Consider the following 18,272-nt stretch of genomic DNA (forward strand, 5'->3'; position numbering starts at 1 on the left):
AGCAGGGAACGTTCCCACTCCGAAACCCTGCAAAGCTGCCACCAGCCAGTGTAGACAATACAGAGTCAGATAGATCAATGGTCTGATTTTTATGTCAATGACCACATAGCCCCATGCCAGCAGTGAATATACCAACCTCCTCTCTCCCCCCTCTCTGCCACCCCTCCATCACCCACATACACTCTTTCTCCTCTTCTTCTGCCACGCCCTCATCCTTTCCAGAAATCTAAACTAATTGCCAGCAGAGGCTTCTCCCTCTTCCAGTGCTCTATCATGCCTGCATTTTTCTCACTTCATTCTCAACACAATCCTGTGTGGCAGTCGGTTTAAGTCTAAGAGTGAGCAACTGGACCAAGGTCACTCGGTGAAGTTCATGGATTTGAACACAGGTCTCTTTGGTTGCAGTCTAACATACTTGTCCACTTCACCCCACTGGTTGAAGCTACTTGGGAGGTGGGAGGACCAGGTCGGTCTCTCCAGCAGACTGCAATGAACCAAGGCTGGAAGATCTGCAATGCTGTGGTTTCTGGGGATTGTGTTACACTGGCAGGGCTGTGTGTGGGAAGCCTGCAAAGTACTGTTCTATTTTGGGGGCCTGAAAGTAGCTCCTTTATTTCATTCTTTTTTACCTTTTGGAGAGATGAATAATGGTGTCATGAAGAAACAAAGGGAAAGCTTTGCCCATTTCCAGGCTTCTTATTCACACTAATTAAGTACTAGCAGCTCTGCTGAAGGGAACGCCCCCACTTTGAATTTTCTGAAAACAAAGTCAAAATGAATCCCAAAAGAAGCAGCAGCACACAGGCACCAGCCATTCCTTCCCCATTAACGCTGCCTCTTCACGTGCAATGCGCGGAACTCAAGATGCTTCTTTTGACAGAGAAAAGCCTGGTCACTTTTTGGCAGCTGAGGTCTGCTATGCATGGTGCAGCTCACCTGTGGAGGTGCCCTCGCATTGGCCATCCACAAGGGTGTCGCTATCATGTACTGAGTCATGAGCTACCTTGCCACATAGATCAGGGATTTTCCCCATGCCACTACAAATAGCTCCCTGGCCCCAAGAGATCTGAAATCCAGCTGCACACCAGTGTTTCACTGTGAAGTGGCATCCTCTGTTATGAAGAAATTTAAAATTCAAAATGGCTTCCATGGGGCAGCTGTGAGATGTAAATGAGTCATCTGATAATTTTGTAAAGTAACAGTTGACCAAAAAAATGACATCCCTATACAGTCTCTCCAAAATGATTGACATGGTGTTCATCTAGGCCTGCTCCGAGTTTGAGTGGGGCCTCGGCAAAGGACCCTCCAGTAGGTCCCCTTCTCTTAAGGGAGACCCTGGCAGATTTCATGGCAATGATGGTTGCCAGAATCAGTGCTTCAAGCAATGTCAGCCGTCTGAAGGACACCATTTAAATTCCCCACAGTTCCCCAGAGCAACACTATGACAGGGGCATTGTGGGGAATTAAAAATGGCAGCTAGACTCAGTTGCTGGTGCTGCTTAGAGCACTCTGACAAGGGAGGCAGAATGAAAGGGAGTCTAGGAAAGGTTTCAGCGGTGGCGCCTGTCAAGCTCCAGTTTGGGCACCTAGCTATTATGTTGTATTTACTGAGAGGACAGCCTGTTGCTGTGATGGAGGAACTCCTACTCCTTCCTTTCTGAAGCTCTTTTTATTCCTAGGGCACTTCGATGACCTACCATTGGTTCCTTTTCAGATGTATCACAGGATTATAGGAAGGTGCCTTCTACGGAATCTGACCATTGGTCCATTTAGCTCAGTGTTGTCTTCACTGACTACTAGCAGCCTCTCTCCAGGGTTTCAGGCAGGAGTCTCTCTCTCAGCACTACCTGCAGAAGCCAGGGACTGAACCTGGGATATTCTGCATGCAAAGCCATCCCCCTATGCCACTGCCCTTCCCCATTTTCCGCATCTCCCTACTTTCTCCCTTTATAACATGTATAGAAAGGATTTATGCACTTTCATTTTGTTGTATGTCATATCAGTGGGCTTGGTGTAAACTGCATTGCATTTCACTGTTTTAATCAAAACAGCACAAGACAATTAAAATCATTAGTTTCATTTGGAGTGGTGGTAGCCATCTCCCAGCTATTTGCTTGACTCCCCCCAACCCAGTGTAATGTATTTCTTTGGTAACGATGCTAAATCTAATTTTACTTTCAGAGTCACGGGCATGCCCTTATGCCCATGTCACATTCCATTGATATTCATTTATGTGTGGTAACTAAGGCCGCCATATTTCAAAAAGTGAACATCTGGACACAGAAGTTGCTGGAAGTTTTTGAGCTATTTTAAAGGAAATTCGCCAAAATCTACACTTGCGTCATGACACTTACATATGGCAACCCTAGTGGTGACCCTTCTGTCGTTGCTTTAATCTAGTAGTATCTTGGTGATGATGAAATTTCTAGGCAGTCCTGAGAATGCTTCCAGGTACACCAGAAAGATCTGTTGCACCAGGACTACAGGAAGTACAAGCAGCTAGATGTTTTGGCAAATTATCTACCCGTGCATTGCCACTGAGGAAAGCAGAAGTGGGAAATGGGACAAAATCTCTGCAGAGGAACATGCCACAGATATTTTGAAGCATAAATTCCATCACACTAGGCTGAAACATAAATATTGCAGAATGTCAGATTTATATCATGACTGGCTGGCAACCATATACAGTAAATAGGATGTTAGAAAACCCCCCAGTATGTTTCTCTGATTGTTCAGGTGGGAGTTGAGGAACTTGTGAAAATTATTGGGAGGGAAATAATTGACGGTGCCTTGGTCCAGTCCTTCCATTTGCAAGAAGGAAAGTTTAAAAGCTGCATTTGAGTGACAGCTGCGCTCATACAGGCTCCTCTTGTTTGCTTGCACACTTACTGCTCCTACTCACTGCCTTATAAAGTGTATTGACACCTCGGGTATGAAATGCATTATATAAAGCTCAATTCAGTTTCATATGCTCTACATTGAATGCCATCCAGTTATGAAACACAATGCAGTTCCTCCCAGCTTAGAGCTCCAACCAATAAATCTTCCATAGCTGGAAGGCTTTTGTCCTCTGACTCTCAAACTCCCCCAAAGTTGCATTTAGAAGCATTTCCTTTCTGACACGCAGCCTGCCTGATATTGACAGAAAACATCAAACTAAGCTGCCACAAGAAATGGGTATTGATGGAGTGCTGCTGGGATAACTCCCAAGAGAAATGACTAGCAGCTTAAGCCTGCGGCTCTCAAGTATGCAGAGGTGGAAATCATGAATCTAAACTCCTGGGAATGGCAATGAAAAAGCCAACTTACGGACTGCTATGCTGTAATTTATATAGCTCTATAGGGAGTATAGGGCATAACAGTAGTGATACAAGCCACCCCAATCTCCATGAGCAGTGTGAGATTCCAGGGGCTCCTGGTGCTTTCCCAGGGTTTGTGCTTTTTTTGAGAATAAGGCACAGCGAAGACTATGTAGCAGTCGAGATCCCGATGCAGATATTTATTCCCCCCTTGTTCCTGATGTAGATCTTCACTCATCTTTTTTCTCTAGAGGGGAGGGGGATGCCATTTTGTGCTTCACCTCAAGTGCCAAAATGTATTGGACCTGGCCAGATTCCCAGCACTCTTAACAGACCACAATACCCAGGATTCTTTGGGTGGGATGTGTTTAAATGTACAGTCATACCTTGCTTCTCGAAAGGAATCTGTTCCGGAAGTCTGTTTGACTTCTAAAAACGTTCGAAAACCAAGGCACGGCTTTCAATTGGCTGCAGGAGCTTCCTCCACTCAATCAGAAGCTGTGGAAGCAGCATCGGACGTTCAGGTCCCAAAGAACGTTCACAAACCAGAACACTCACTTCTGGGTTTGCAGTGTTTGGGAGCCAAAATGTACAAGTACCAAAGAGTTTGACAACCAAGGTACCACTGTAATTTAAATGTATTGCGCACATACAATCCAAAAGGAATTAAGCCTACAGTCCTCTCTAAACATTCCAAAAGAAGAAGAAAAGTTTCAGCAAATGCTAATAATAAGTATCGTAATATGTATGCGGCATTTGTAAAGCACTTCCAAGTGTTGAAAGAGCACCACGTGCATTATCATGTTGTAACCTTCACGACAACAACGTAAGGTGAAGGAGTGTTATTATCCCCATATAGTAGGCAGGGTACACTGAAGCTTAGAGAGAATGCCTTGCTAAGGCCACCAAGAAAGAGCTGAATGGGCAGCTTCCTGATTCATAGCACAAAAGGAATCAAAGTCACAAGACTTTCAAATGGTGAGTGGATTGAGGAGTGAAACAGCTGTTTTGCTAGCTGAGCAAGTGGAGAGTCAAGGAATTCAGTGCTGACAAATACATACTTGTGCTATTCCCTGAAAAAAATCAAGTTAACCTTGAAGAGTTTTTTGTTAATTTTTCTGATCCAGGTAAAGTGATATGTGTGACGTGGAAGCCACTGGAATGCTATACTTGATTTTAAACAGAAATAACACTGGATTCCATTTGGAGGTGTGGGGGGGGGGGCGCTTGGTGACCCATACCTCCATTGGCTTTGTCCTGCCCTTGTAGGCTACCAAGACAAGATAGGCCCATTGTACTGGGAACCCATCAGCCTTGAATGCTTTGCATGGAAACTGTGTATACACCAAAAACACTTTATGCATAATCTTTCATTTGCCTTTTCAGAATCATGAGCCTTTGAATATTGAACTGGGACAGGGTGGATTCTGCAACATAACAGGAACGCAATAATAATACACTAGTGGGGGACATATACTAGACCAACCACACATACTTCTGCTTTATTGGTTGTTGCAATGCTTCCTCAATTTTGTCATCTAAGAAAAGAACTCTCACGCCACTATAGCACAACAAAAACAGGACACACACCTCAAAAAAACAAGAACCCTGAAACAATTCTGGTTTGAAAAATTACAGGATTTTATCAGGAAGTTATGGGATAAAAAAAAGTTATGCACTGGTTGGAAATGAAGCATTATGTCTGCCCTGAAACTTTTGCAAATGTAAACAGTTTGTTGAGAGAGAGATATTTTTTAATGTTAGAAATGTAAAATATACAGCCATTCCAAGAAAACAGTTATGAGATTAGTTAAAAATGATATCACTCCATCATCCTGGTTTTTTTTTGTTGTTGTTGTTGTTGTTAATTCCCCCCCCCCCAATTCATCTCTTCATATTGGTCTATGTCGCCAACTAGTCCTGTAACCAAAGGCACGTACTCTATGCTTCTGAAACTCAATCCAGAAAATCCAGGAAAATGCATGATTTGGGGAGGATGAAAGTCAAACGCAAAGTAAATTCTTAGAAATAACAGCTGGAACCAACTATGGTGAGGTCCAAATGCAGAGTGTTTCCACTGAACGCCTGGAGCTATCCCCACATTGGTGAGAAATAGTTCCACACATTTGCGTGGTTCCTGATCAAAGATGGCATATTGTGATGTTGAGAACACAAATTCACATAATTATGTCAAAAACTATGTGAGAGGAAGCTCTGTGTAACAGACTGCCATGGCTTTGTTGGTACAGGTTGATGGGGTTTTAAGATCAAAAAAGGCCACTGTAGGCTTGCTAACCTTGCTTCATAACACAGACTGATAATGTTCCTTCGGTAATTATCACTTTGTCAAGCCCACTCATTTTTCCCCCTGAAGAGAGCTAGAGAGAGTAGTAAATGCAAATTAAAAGGAAAGGCAGAACAAAGGGAGAGTTTATTAGGGTTTCCATTTTCCTTACTATGCACTGATGTAAAACAAGCTTCAACAGAAGAAAAATAAAATAAAATCTATAACATATGGCTTTTTAAACCTTTGATCCAGGAATGATTAGCACTATTTAACGAAGTAATATTCCTCTTTTTGCCTATGCATACATTCTGCTCCTGACATGTATAGTTATTATAGGGAACATTTCACAAAATCACCTTAAGCAGGAGCAAACACCTGTAATAGGCTTATTATCCCCTGGCTTGCCTCTCATTAGTTCATTGACTGGAGATACGAGAGAAAGCTCTATAGTCTACAGCAGTTTTGCAAGTAAACAAGCAATAACTGTGGTTACCAAATGAAAATGATTCCTCAACATTAACACAATGCTAAACAGCCAAAGGTAGGTGCAGTACACTATGATATGAGTAGTTCTGGCATATTTTAGAATGAGACCATTTCTGTCTACCTGAACTCCAGTTTAGATTAGATGATTTGGAATGGGTTCTATAATCAGCATATGTACAAAGACACCTAAGACATGGCTAAGGACATCCCTGGCCACCCTTGGCCTCCAGCACATGCCCAAAGGTCTCAGTGCATTAGAAGTCTCAGTTATATCATGCACCCTCAATGAATTGGAGAACTGTTGGAACAGGCACAGACCTGAAATAGTAGTGGGCGGCAACTCCTCAACTTGTTACAAGAGCATCTAATATTTCCAATAGGAGCCAGTCCGTCTGGTCTAGCTAGGGTGGCCACTTACCTATCACTAAAAAAGAGGAAATGCATCACCAAAACAGAAGAGACAGATTTGCATGAAATTTGCACGTGCTAATATATACACATTTTTCACATAATATACCACCAAATACAGTGGCGGCGGTGGCAGTGGCAGCAGATTACCAGAGGGGTTAGCCCCTGGCCACCTTCCTCCTTCCTGTACTGCTGCTCCTGACAGCCCAACTCATCATCCTAAATGGTAGTGGCAGAAGCAGCAGAGCCCCAAATGGGCTGAGGAGGACGAAGCTGGCCAGCAGGGGTGCGAGTTAGCCTGCAGGTGTGGATCCTGGAGGCAGGGGCCCCAGGAGTGGCAGGCGAAGGAGCCTGTGGATTGGGGCAGGGGGCGGGAGCTGCAGCAGCCTGTTCTGGCTGTCGTTCCATGATTCACCCACCGCCTTTCACCATACTGTGGTTTGCAGTGCCACCTTTCTGTGGCCAAGCAAACTGCACCATGACAGCACTCCTACATTTTTATTATATAATATACAAATTTAGAAATAGAAATGCAATACATCAGTTGGGAAGACTGACCAGGTGACCTGTGTGTCTGCTAAAACTACTGTCCAGCTGCCAACTGTTGATGAACAACTTTCAGGCCCCTGCTGCTTCCCCTTCTTATGGCTCCTTATCTTTAGACTGGACTTGTCTGTACACCTTACGAACAGAAGGCTCCTTCAAATAGAGTACTGTCAGAGTGGGCGTTCAGTTGGAATACAGTCTTCTGCAATTCAGAGTGCCAAAATTGAAATTTGGGGATCTAATTCCATACGGACTTATTTGGGGCATTGGTCCATCTTGCCCAGCATATTCTCTGACAAGCAGCGGCTCCAATGGCCTCAATAAGCCGTCTTTCCCAGTCCTGCAACATGAGATCCTTTCCACCAGAGATGCAGAAAACCGAACACGGGGCTTTTCTGAGCACAGAGCGTGTCCTCTAACCATTGAACTATGAGCCCCACCACCTGGGTGCAAATAGCATTTCCTTTTCCCAGTTATTCTCCAGAGTAACCTATTGTACTCCTACAGGTAAAAACTACTATGAGCATGCTTTCTTCACCTTGCACTAAGCATACACGGCATTGTTTGCACCACTGTTAACTCAGAGTCTCAAATTATGCTTCTCTCGCAGGTACAGGGCCCCCAAGTTGTCTCTGCCCTCTGAAGCAAACTCTGCAACTCTTACAGCTGACCTGCCTGCCCTCCACACCCTCTGGTGATCTCTGTCACAGAAACCCCAGAGACCCGACTTCAGACAGTTTGTCACCCAGCTTCCTCTGACTTCCTCAGTTGCCTTTTGCAGTTCATTGCACACAATCTGGTTCCCTCTCTTTGGCTCCTCTGTCACCTAATTGGCTGGCTGCTGTCCCCGGACTACGCTCTGTGACACAGCTTAAGCCCAGGGCACTGCATCTTTGGCCGAGGAATCTCTTGCAGAAGGATGTTTAGCAATATCTCTCTCCCTGCTTTTCTTCCCCCTAAAGACTGAGGGAAATCTGCTCCATTGCTGCTGAACACTTGCCTGTGCAGAGGTTTATAACCACCGCATTAATTAATCTGTTGTGACCTTTTTAAAATATGAGGTTAATACTGATTGACTGTGTCTTTTCTAGAGTCAATGCCATACCACTTTAATAGGTTTAAAAGGAAGGTGGTATTTTGAATCCCCTTGACAGCAGGCATGTTTGGGAGAATACATATTAATTAACTGACTAAATAAGTCCTTCCAGATTCCCTCTCTCTGCATGGGGAGCCTGCAGGACGGACAGCCCATCCCACTTCTCCAGGGCAGCACAGAAAGGTAAATGGAGAGGCATATGAAGCTCCCTTACACTGGGGCTTGTTTAGACAAAGCCTTAATGAGCTTTGTTGTTATTGTTATATTTATTACCTACCCTTTACTAGCAGGTCCTGTGGGTGGTTATAAAAATTTAAAATTCTGTATTAAAAACATCTCAGGTGTCAAAGGCAAGGGCAAAAAAGGTAACATGCAACTCCCGGTTTGCATACATTCAAAGATTGCATCGCTGCAACCCAGATATAGACAGAAAAGGGGGTGTCACAGGGTTGGGGGCAGGCTTACATGCCAATGGGGTGCAAAATGGTTGTTGTCTGTATATTAATGAGCTTCAAGCATCCATGTCAAACTGCTTTGAGGCTCCTTTTATCTGAAAGGGCAAACAAGCCACATTTAACCCTAGCTTCCAGTCAGATCTGAACCAGAAAACTATGGTTAACAGCATCCAAACAAGCCAGAATATGAAGCTGGTTTCCAGATCTTGGCTTGTTTGGAAGCCATTAACCATAATTCTAATTCAGATGTAATGGGAAACTATGGTTGAATGTGACTTCCTGGGTTCTTTGCCCACTCAGACAAAAGGAGAAACAAAGGAGCTATGCGCAGACATAATATTTTGGGTGTGGCTGCTGAATCAACCTATCGATCAATATTATTCTATTACTCTGACTGGCAGTGATCCTCATGCAGGGGTCTTTCTCACCATGAGTTTGAACCTCAGACCTCCTGCATGCAAAGTATGATTGACAAATACAGAAACTGTGGTAGCAACTTCCTTCAAGTCCCATTAGGAAGCATGAGGGAAAACATCATGCTATGCAAATTTATGAGTCCTGTCCTGGGGATTGAATTAGGGAGGGCATGAGGGTGAGCCACCAGCAAGCATTTAGGGTTTGGCAGTTCAAAGGGTGGGTTTGAAGACAGGAGCTCTGACTGGCCCTTGAATATGGCTTTTCTACTGGAAGGCAGGCAGCTCAGGGCATTAACCATCACCAAGGCCATAACTGAGATGCTTGACATTCTCCAAAGCCTCTGCTTACTGACACCCATCCAAGTGGTGATTTCACCATGTAATGCTACTCTGATGCAGCTTATCTGTATGTTTGCTGTTTTATAAGACAATGTGCTCTTCAAAAATGCCTGGAGGAAAGATGACTTGCTTCTTGTGAGTGTTTTCATACACAAAACCTAAAGCAGCTCTTAAAGCAGGCTTTATGATTATGAATGTAAAACTTATATTCACCAGAATGCCTATTTGCATTGCAAATGCTGTCCCTCTGCTCTCTCTGCCACTTAGCAATGATAGCGAGACAGAGGCTCAAAAGTGATGTGCGAAAACACTCTTGATTTTACCTAGTTTAAAAGTAATTGGAGAAACCAATAAAAGCTGGATTTTAGCTACAAGAAGCAAGAAGGGCTATTGATTGTAAAATTTTAGAGTTGTTTCGCCACAGTAATAGAATCTATAGTTTTGCAAAGTTCCTGTAATTCAGAAACCATGAACTGATTGTTATAACTGAAGAAAAAATCTCTTTGGGAACTGGGTGCTGGCTGCTCTTTCTTGTGTCTGTCTCTTATGTTGACAGCACAAAATCCCAAACCTCAAAAGCCTTAAACGGACAGTGTGGCCACTAGTTACTGTGCACAGGCCAAAGCTATGAGTTTAAACCTAGCCTCAGAACAAGAAACTATCTGAGCCTCAGTTCTCCATCCATAGAATGGGAAAAGCAACCACCTAGTTGTGGGAAGGCTGGAAAACCAGCCACGTAGCATTCTTTGCAGTTCAAATGTTAGATCAAGGATTGTAAGGGATAGTAACCATATATATCTCTCTAGCAGTTCAAGAAGGCCATTCCCTCTGTCCTATTCTCATTCCATTTCTCATCCTCACTGTGTGTCATTTTCAAGGAGGTGGGAACGTACAATATCCAAAGGTTTTTTTTTGCTTTAAATGCTGTCCTGTGGGCTGGGCCTAAGGGATTGAAAGAAGGGTGCAAAGGGGTTGTTGGAGATGGAGCAGCAATGTTGATGACTTTTGTATGGCTTTCAGACACATGCAGGGTTTTGCATGTGGCCACTCTAGTTCTACAGCTGGGGGGGGATTACCTTCCTAGGTGCCAGCTGATCCTACACTAAACGGATGGATGAATGGGTAAAAGTAATGGTTCTAGCATGTATGAAAACGTGTGCCTAGACTTCTTCCTTTAAACATGTGCTTGTAGCAATTGTCACCACATCAGTTCCCAAAGCATGTAAAAATATATAGGCCATTCACTGCAGCACACAGGTCTGAGGAATCCCTTTCCAACATGTAGTAAGATAAGGCAGCACCTACCACGAGCTGAGAGCTTCTTGGTGTTTATGATCTTGGCAGCATATTCTTGTCCTGACAACACCTTCACACACCTCCTGACAATTGAGAAAGCACCTCTGTTGGAGAGAAGAAGAGAAGAGAGGGAGAAAGCCCCAATACATGAGATGTTTGCCGAATAAAGTCATGTACCCCACATGCCTACATGTTTAAAAGTGGGAATGTTCAAAAGAAGAGCCAGGCTGGTGGAGGCAAAAGGCCTGTGCACAGTCTAGCATCCTGTTTCCCACAGTGGCCCTCTGGAAAGCCCACAAGCAAGACAAAAAGGTAACAGATGTGTCCTCTGATCCTGGAGGTAGTATAAAGCCATCATGATCAGTAGTCATTGATGCTCCTCTTTTTATTAACAGCACATTAAAACCTAGAGCAGAGGTTTTCAACCTTTTTGGGTCCACGGCTCCCTTGACCAACTACATTCTTTCTGTGGCACCCCTGTGGGGCTCAGGAGCCCAGTTAGGTCACCCCTTGCCTGCAGAGCTGGCAGCCCCTCACCCCTTTTTGAACACCTTCCCTTGTGGGGTATTCCCTCAGCCTCCTCTCTTCTCCCCTCTCCTTGCCACAGCTGCTGTCCCTGGTCTCTGAGCTGCCCCCCCCTGCCCCATAGAGAGGTGCCTCCTCCCACTACCCCACTGGGGCCTGAGAAGCACCCCCTGGCCAGAAGCACCATTCGCCCTGGGAGCTTGTAGCCAGGGCTACTGCAACAAACAGCTGTGCAAGCCTTTGGGACAGAGATGTGAGAGGGCATCAGAGGAGGGAGGGAAGGGAAGAAGGACAGAGGCCAATGTTGCCCGCAGCACCCCAACCATCATTCAAGGCACCCCAGCACACTGGTTGAACACCACTGTTCTAGAGAATGGTCAGGCATTTAGAAGGAAGGTTGCAGCAGTTCATACTTTTCTTATGATAACCCCTAATCTGGACCCCTACCCCCTTCAATCCCCTTCACCAAAGCACTCTTCCCTCCCTTTCTCCCCCTTTGCCACAGCTGCCAAATCTTAGCTCTGCCTCTATCTTCAACACATTGCCTACCCCAAATGAGTGCCATTTCCTATCTCTTTGACACATTCTGAGTGTGACGGGGAGGGGGGGGAATGGGAAGAACTGGCTGTTTTACAGATGTATCACATTAGTTTCATGACCTTCAGAGAATCATAGAATTGTAGAGTCTGAAGGGACCACAGGGAAAACAAAAAAAATTCCTTCCAGTAGCACCTTAAAGACCAACTAAGTTAGTTCTTGGTATGAGCTTTCGTGTGCATGCACACTTCTTCAGATACACAGAGGACCACAGGGGTAATCTAGTCCAGCCCTCTGCAACCCTCTTTTGCCCAATACTCTAAGGCTGAAGTGGAAATTGATAACTAGCTTGAGTAGAAACACTGGGGTGAGGTGAGGGGTGGGGATTTTTCCAACAGAGAGGTTCAATGTGCATTAGATCCACTTAGGGAAGCTTTCCCAATCAAATGGCATTTGAAAGAAAAATCAGCAATGTGGATGTAATAAAGAAAAAAAATCCCTGTTATAAAAAGTGACAAATTGTCTCCTTCATTCAAGCATTTGGCATGTTTCCCCTTCCAATTTTTCACATTGTCTTCTCCCCCCTCCCCCTGGATAGTGACTTTTTCCACTGGTGGAAAGCATTAAGCACCTTCTGTCTTATCAAATGTCTCTTGGTACAAATGGCAGTCAGTGCCTGCCAATAATAATGCATTTTAATGAAGGAAAGATTGACACCAATGCAGTTTTTGTGCAAAAGACCCAACTTGAATCTGATGTTGCTGAAATTTTAAAACATGACCTGGTGGCAAAGATTATAGTGACAGCAGCTACAAGGGCTAAAATATTCTCATGTTAAAGAAATAGAAACCTGCATTCTGCAGTCTATATAAATTGTGCCAGGTTAAGAAAATTTGAATAGTCTTACTTATTTCATATAATTTGTTTTGTGCCTGTCAGTCAAGCAGGCCTGGCCGATATATTTTTCTGCCAGAGGCAAAGATGGTGGTGTCCTCCGCTCCATGTATGGAATCCAACTGGGCTGACAGCTGAATCCTACTTCAGCACTGGGGATGAGGCAACATCCTCCTCTGTACCTGGGGACAGATGTCTAGTTTAAGGTGTGCAAGGAAGGCTTGTCTAGGGGACTCGGGGAATGAGGGTGGCATATTTCTGTAATTCCCAAATTTGTGGATATTGGGGGTTTGTACTACCTTCTGGCTTAAAGCACATGCAAGTTCAAGCTTTGGAAATAAAACTTGTACCCCACCCCATAACCCTAACCACAGGTATACAAAACCTGCTTTACTTTTTGCATCCCTTTGGGATCCTAACTGTTGTGACAGCTTCACTGCACCACAGTCTTTTATGGGACTGGTCGTTTTCATTTATTAGGCTAGTGCATCCACAGTGGCTGGAGAAGGAATGCTCCATAGAGAAGCAAGAGCGGGTTAAAGGCAGAGCCCTTTGAGCTCTGCTAAGAAGATGATGATTTGTGATGCCACCAGGCTTCTCACAAGTGAAACTGTATTATGAAACATGCTTCCTACAGGATGCTTCCACATCAGGCATGCAGTTCATATCCTGGTGGATTTGTAGATGCCAAGACTTCATTGACCCCTGATGGTAAACATTAAAGCAGAGGTGAAGAAGACTGAAGATGCGTGTCCTTTTCTCCTCTTCATGGGCAGCTACTTTTCAACCAGAAAGCAAAGCTTTGACTTTTTCAACCTTGACCTGACCAGTGCCATTTACCTACAGGGAGAGGTGGCCTGCTAGTTTCTAAAACAGCTTGGCTTCTGTTAATCTGAGCCTCCTCTGCAGAAATAGAAGAATCACCTTACCGAGTAGAGTTAACTACCTCTTGCTAATACTTAGTAGAGGCAAAGGAGGCAATGAGACATGCTGTGAAGGTACGCTTATATTCATTGCCTGGGAAATAAGATTTGCAGCGGGAATCTTGTCATTTCTTGGCTCTGTGGTGCTAAAATTGAATGGTAAGGTGTTTCCAGATGTGAGGTTTAAACTGGCGCTTGCATTTCCCACACAAATATCACTCCTGGAAAACCCTACAGCGACCTGTGTGCAAATTCAAGCTAACCTTCACTCTGTTCCTCTTTATACTTTGCATTAACAATATTCACATGTGCACAAATGGTATGGGAGAGGACCACAGAGACAGGTGTGAGAATGCTCTGAAGGGAAAGAAGACTTTGTGCCTAATTAGATACTTCACCCTTCTTGTTTTTTATTATGCCTTTAACCTTTTATTATGCCTTTTAACCCTAATAGGCCCACATATCAGAGGCACCCTTCTCCCCCCCCTTCTCCCCCCCTGCACCCAGTTTCCTTTTAGTCGGGAAATAATCACGCTCCTTTGTATCTAGTGCTATTTCTGCCAAATCCATTCTGCCTGGAGGGGGTGGGCATAGGAATTACAAACATCAAGAGCAATCTCTCCCCACAGCAAAACATATATAGAGAAGGAAAAGAATAAACACAGGAAAGGGGGCTCCAAAGTCTCTGAGGAGAATGGAGAGTAACTGATTTTCCCGGTGGGGTGGAAGGATGAGGGCAATTTGGGCATGAATATGCATCTTTAGTCAAATAGGAAAGCGGCGGGGTGTGAGGAACAGAAGCAAAATGTTCATTGAAATTCACGTAGCAAAGCAAACCCACACACAAAGGGCCCCTGCTGGAAACCATCGTTCTGGGTCACATGGCAGTCAGGCCTGGCAGTGAGTGGGGTTTGGAAAAAGGAGACCCTTCTGGAAGAATTCAGGTAGCTGTACTAACTATACAGAGGGGACTGGGGCTGAGTACTTGCCGGCTGTCTTTGCTGTAGGAGCCTGAGAATTATTCTTTGCCTGTGTATGAAGTGGACTATTAATATCTCATTCACCCAGAGGGCCAAGGGCTTAATTTGGACGAAGGGAAATAAATGTTGCATTTCTTCTCCACAGAGGGGCCCACCAATCCATTCTCGGTCCTGAAGATTTTACTTTTATGTTTCCCTTCCCTGCGCTTTTGTCTTAATCGCATCTGCTTTCCCAGCAGCAGGAGAGGGGGATGTGAGAACAATTCCCTGACAATTTCTCCACAACGGGCTCCAGTACCTGGCTAGGGTAGGAGGGCAAGTGGGCGGAAGGAAAGATGGCAATCTTTTAATACCCGCAGAGCCTTTGCAAGTATAATAAGCTGTGCATGAGACTGCAAGTTGCCTGCCTCCATGTTCTTGTCATAGTTAGCTGCTTTGCTCCAGTGTAACGCAGCGCTAGGCTTGGCCATGTGAAATTCAGATTCAAATTCCCTCTCGGTTCTAAAGCTCATTGTGGCTGTATACACGTGATAGCCTTAAAGCACATGGGAAGCACATTATTTCCCTCAAAGAACTCTGGGTCCTGCAGTTAACCTCTCACCGAGTTGCAATTCCAAGCAACCCTTAACAAACTACACTGGCTGCAAAGCTTTGAGCTTCTCACAAGTATACACACTCTTTCTCTTGGTACCCTCCATGTGTTCTATACACAGTGACCGACCCAGAACTACTGCCTTCCACATCCTGGTGCCCTCCAGATATTTTGGACTGCAACTCCCATCCCATCAGCCCCAGCCAGCCTGACCTGAATATAGCAGTTCCAAGTCTCCCCTCCCTCTTCTCTCGCTCTGAATGTTTACAACTGGGGATGCAATGATGCAAAATGATGTTATCATCATGGCACAAGTTCCTGCCCCGCTTTACTGGGGAAGCTTTGCAGAGCTCTAGAGCTATTCTACCTCCCCCCCATCTCCCAATGGGGTATTTGGCCCAGATATCTAGAACACTGTTAACAAACAATGCAGATAGGATTTCAACAAAAGAAAGCAAATAAAGCTGCATTTACAGAACTGGGGGTGGGGTGGGAGGGGAGCCCCAACAGCCCATCTGCCACAGGTTTCTCAAACTTGCAGAGAGTCCCCTAGATAGCTGGAGACTAGTTGCTATGGCAATGCAAATTATCACTAAGAAAGAAGCTCTGGTGGAAAAGAATAGTCTTCACCTCTGCTATACAGGATGCTTCCAGGCGGGAGTTTATTGTGGACTCGCTGTTGCTCAACCACATGACATCATTGTCATCAAAATGCCAGCCTCTCTCTCTCTCTCTCTCTCTCTCTCTCTCTCTCTCTCTCTCTCTCTCTTTCTCTCTCTCTCTCTCTCTCTCTCTATATATATATATGAATGATCTGGATTTCCCCTTACCACGGAAAACCCGTTAAGCAAAAACAATCTCATACTCATATATATATATATATATATATATTTGCTTTCGTAGATTTTCACGGGTACAGGAATGCAGGTTTTGGTGTCCTCGGGTGTCTTCCCGTGTAAAAGTTGGGATGTCTAGGCGACGTTTCGACGAGGTCTCACTCGTCATCTTCAGGCTGGTGCTTTCGGCTTCTTGTTACTGGAACAGAGCAGGATCTCAGTGTTTGAGTTCCTATAAATACTGTTGAGGGGGTGTGGTGTATAGCCTCCAATGTTCTGGGCAGAGAGGAAGTTCCCAGGCTAGTGTGCCTTTTCTTCTTTTGTTCCTTAATTACTTGAGGGATATCTTGAGTGATTTCTTGAGTGATATCCTGAGTACCACTTAGGTGGGTCATTAGGTGTGGATTAGTTGCTAAAGTCTTTGTGTCTTGACCTCTTGAACTTTGTGAAGAGTTTTTCTGAGAAGATGGCTGTACTGCACTTAGTTGTGCTCTGGCTTGGCTTCGTGTATAGGGGCGAGCTGTGGTTTTGTGGCCTGTGTCAGCCAGATCTGTGTAGGGATTGCAGGGGGGTGCAGCATCCGGAGGTGCCACCATGGTTTGGCTACTGGATGGTGTCTGTAATTTATCTGTGGAGAGGGTCTGGGTTTGGGTCTGGTGTGGTTGATTGGTGATGGCGTTCTGTGTGCCTCTGGATCTGGTGTCAGTTTTTGAGGGGAGGGCTAATTTCCAGATGTCTGGCAAGCGGGATGTGTCGTCACGCTTGTTCATGTTGTGAGGGTGTTTCTCTATCTCGATGGCTTCCATGATTATTCTCTTGTGGTGATGTTCCATGTTAAAGAGCAATTTGGAATCTGCAAAATTAATTTCGTGTCCTGTTTCTTTCATGTGTTGGAAAAGAGAGGAAGTTTTTTCTTCTTTTTTGACGGCATTCTTGTGTTCTGCGATACGTGCATTTATTCGTCTGTTTGTTTGTCCAATGTACGTGGCTGGGCAGACTTTGCAGGGTATTTCACCTTGGACCTGACCAACCACTGCCTAACCAACACGTACTTCATCCACAATGGACAAAGATACAAACAGATAGAAGGAGCACCTATGGGATCACCCCTCTCACCGGTCATCGCAAACCTGTACATGGAACACTTTGAAACCAATGCTTTAGACAAGTCAGAACACAAACCCAAACTTTGGCTCAGATATGTTGACGACACCTTTGTAATTTGGCCACACGGGAAGGAAAAACTGGATAGCTTCCTCACACATCTCAACAGCCTACACCCCAAAATACAATTCACTATGGAAATAGAAGCCAACAACCAACTTCCCTTCCTTGACGTCCTAATCTACAAAAAACCTGATGGCTCCCTAGGACACACTATCTACCGGAAAAAAACACACACCAACCGCTACTTACATGCACAATCACACCACCACCCTGCACAAATAAACTCCGTAGCCAAGACTCTCATCTCCAGAACCAAACGCCTGGCTGACAAAGACCACTTGACAACTGAGTTACAGAATCTCTCAAATGTGTTAATTGCCAATGGATACCAGCAAAACAGGGTTACGAAGCTAATCCAAAAAGAAACACCCCCCAAAAACCAAGACACAGAAGAAAACAATGGCATGGCCCTCCTTCCTTATATCAAGGGCACTACAGATAAAATTAGCAAAATCCTCCATAAACACAATATCAAAACAGCCTTTTGCACCAACCAAAAAATAGCCAATATCCTCAGAAACCCCAAGGATAAAATCCAGTTGGAAAACCAAGGGGTCTATGAAATACCCTGCAAAGTCTGCCCAGCCACGTACATTGGACAAACAAACAGACGAATAAATGCACGTATCGCAGAACACAAGAATGCCGTCAAAAAAGAAGAAAAAACTTCCTCTCTTTTCCAACACATGAAAGAAACAGGACACGAAATTAATTTTGCAGATTTCAAATTGCTCTTTAACATGGAACATCACCACAAGAGAATAATCATGGAAGCCATCGAGATAGAGAAACACCCTCACAACATGAACAAGCGTGACGACACATCCCGCTTGCCAGACATCTGGAAATTAGCCCTCCCCTCAAAAACTGACACCAGATCCAGAGGCACACAGAACGCCATCACCAATCAACCACACCAGACCCAAACCCAGACCCTCTCCACAGATAAATTACAGACACCATCCAGTAGCCAAACCATGGTGGCACCTCCGGATGCTGCACCCCCCTGCAATCCCTACACAGATCTGGCTGACACAGGCCACAAAACCACAGCTCGCCCCTATACACGAAGCCAAGCCAGAGCACAACTAAGTGCAGTACAGCCATCTTCTCAGAAAAACTCTTCACAA

At 44.7% G+C, this 18,272-nt stretch overlaps 1 protein-coding gene across 4 annotated transcripts in view; it reads right to left on the reverse strand.

The window, feature by feature from the left end:
- The window catches only part of CAMK2A (calcium/calmodulin dependent protein kinase II alpha), a gene marked incomplete at its 3' end in the record, with an annotated part of 118,545 nt that overhangs the window by 86,339 nt on the left and 13,934 nt on the right, over positions 1-18,272 (reverse strand). For all 4 annotated transcript variants that reach the window (XR_014164631.1, XR_014164632.1, XM_081896990.1 and 1 more), the window contains exon 2: positions 10,638-10,732. Coding sequence is in view for 2 of the 4 variants with exons in the window: in XM_081896990.1 (XP_081753116.1) it covers positions 10,638-10,732 (95 nt within the window). The remainder of the gene's footprint in view (positions 1-10,637; positions 10,733-18,272) is intronic.

Source organism: Podarcis melisellensis (genome assembly GCF_964234715.1).
Source record: "Podarcis melisellensis genome assembly, chromosome: 2".
Taxonomy (NCBI): Eukaryota; Metazoa; Chordata; class Lepidosauria; order Squamata; family Lacertidae; genus Podarcis; species Podarcis melisellensis.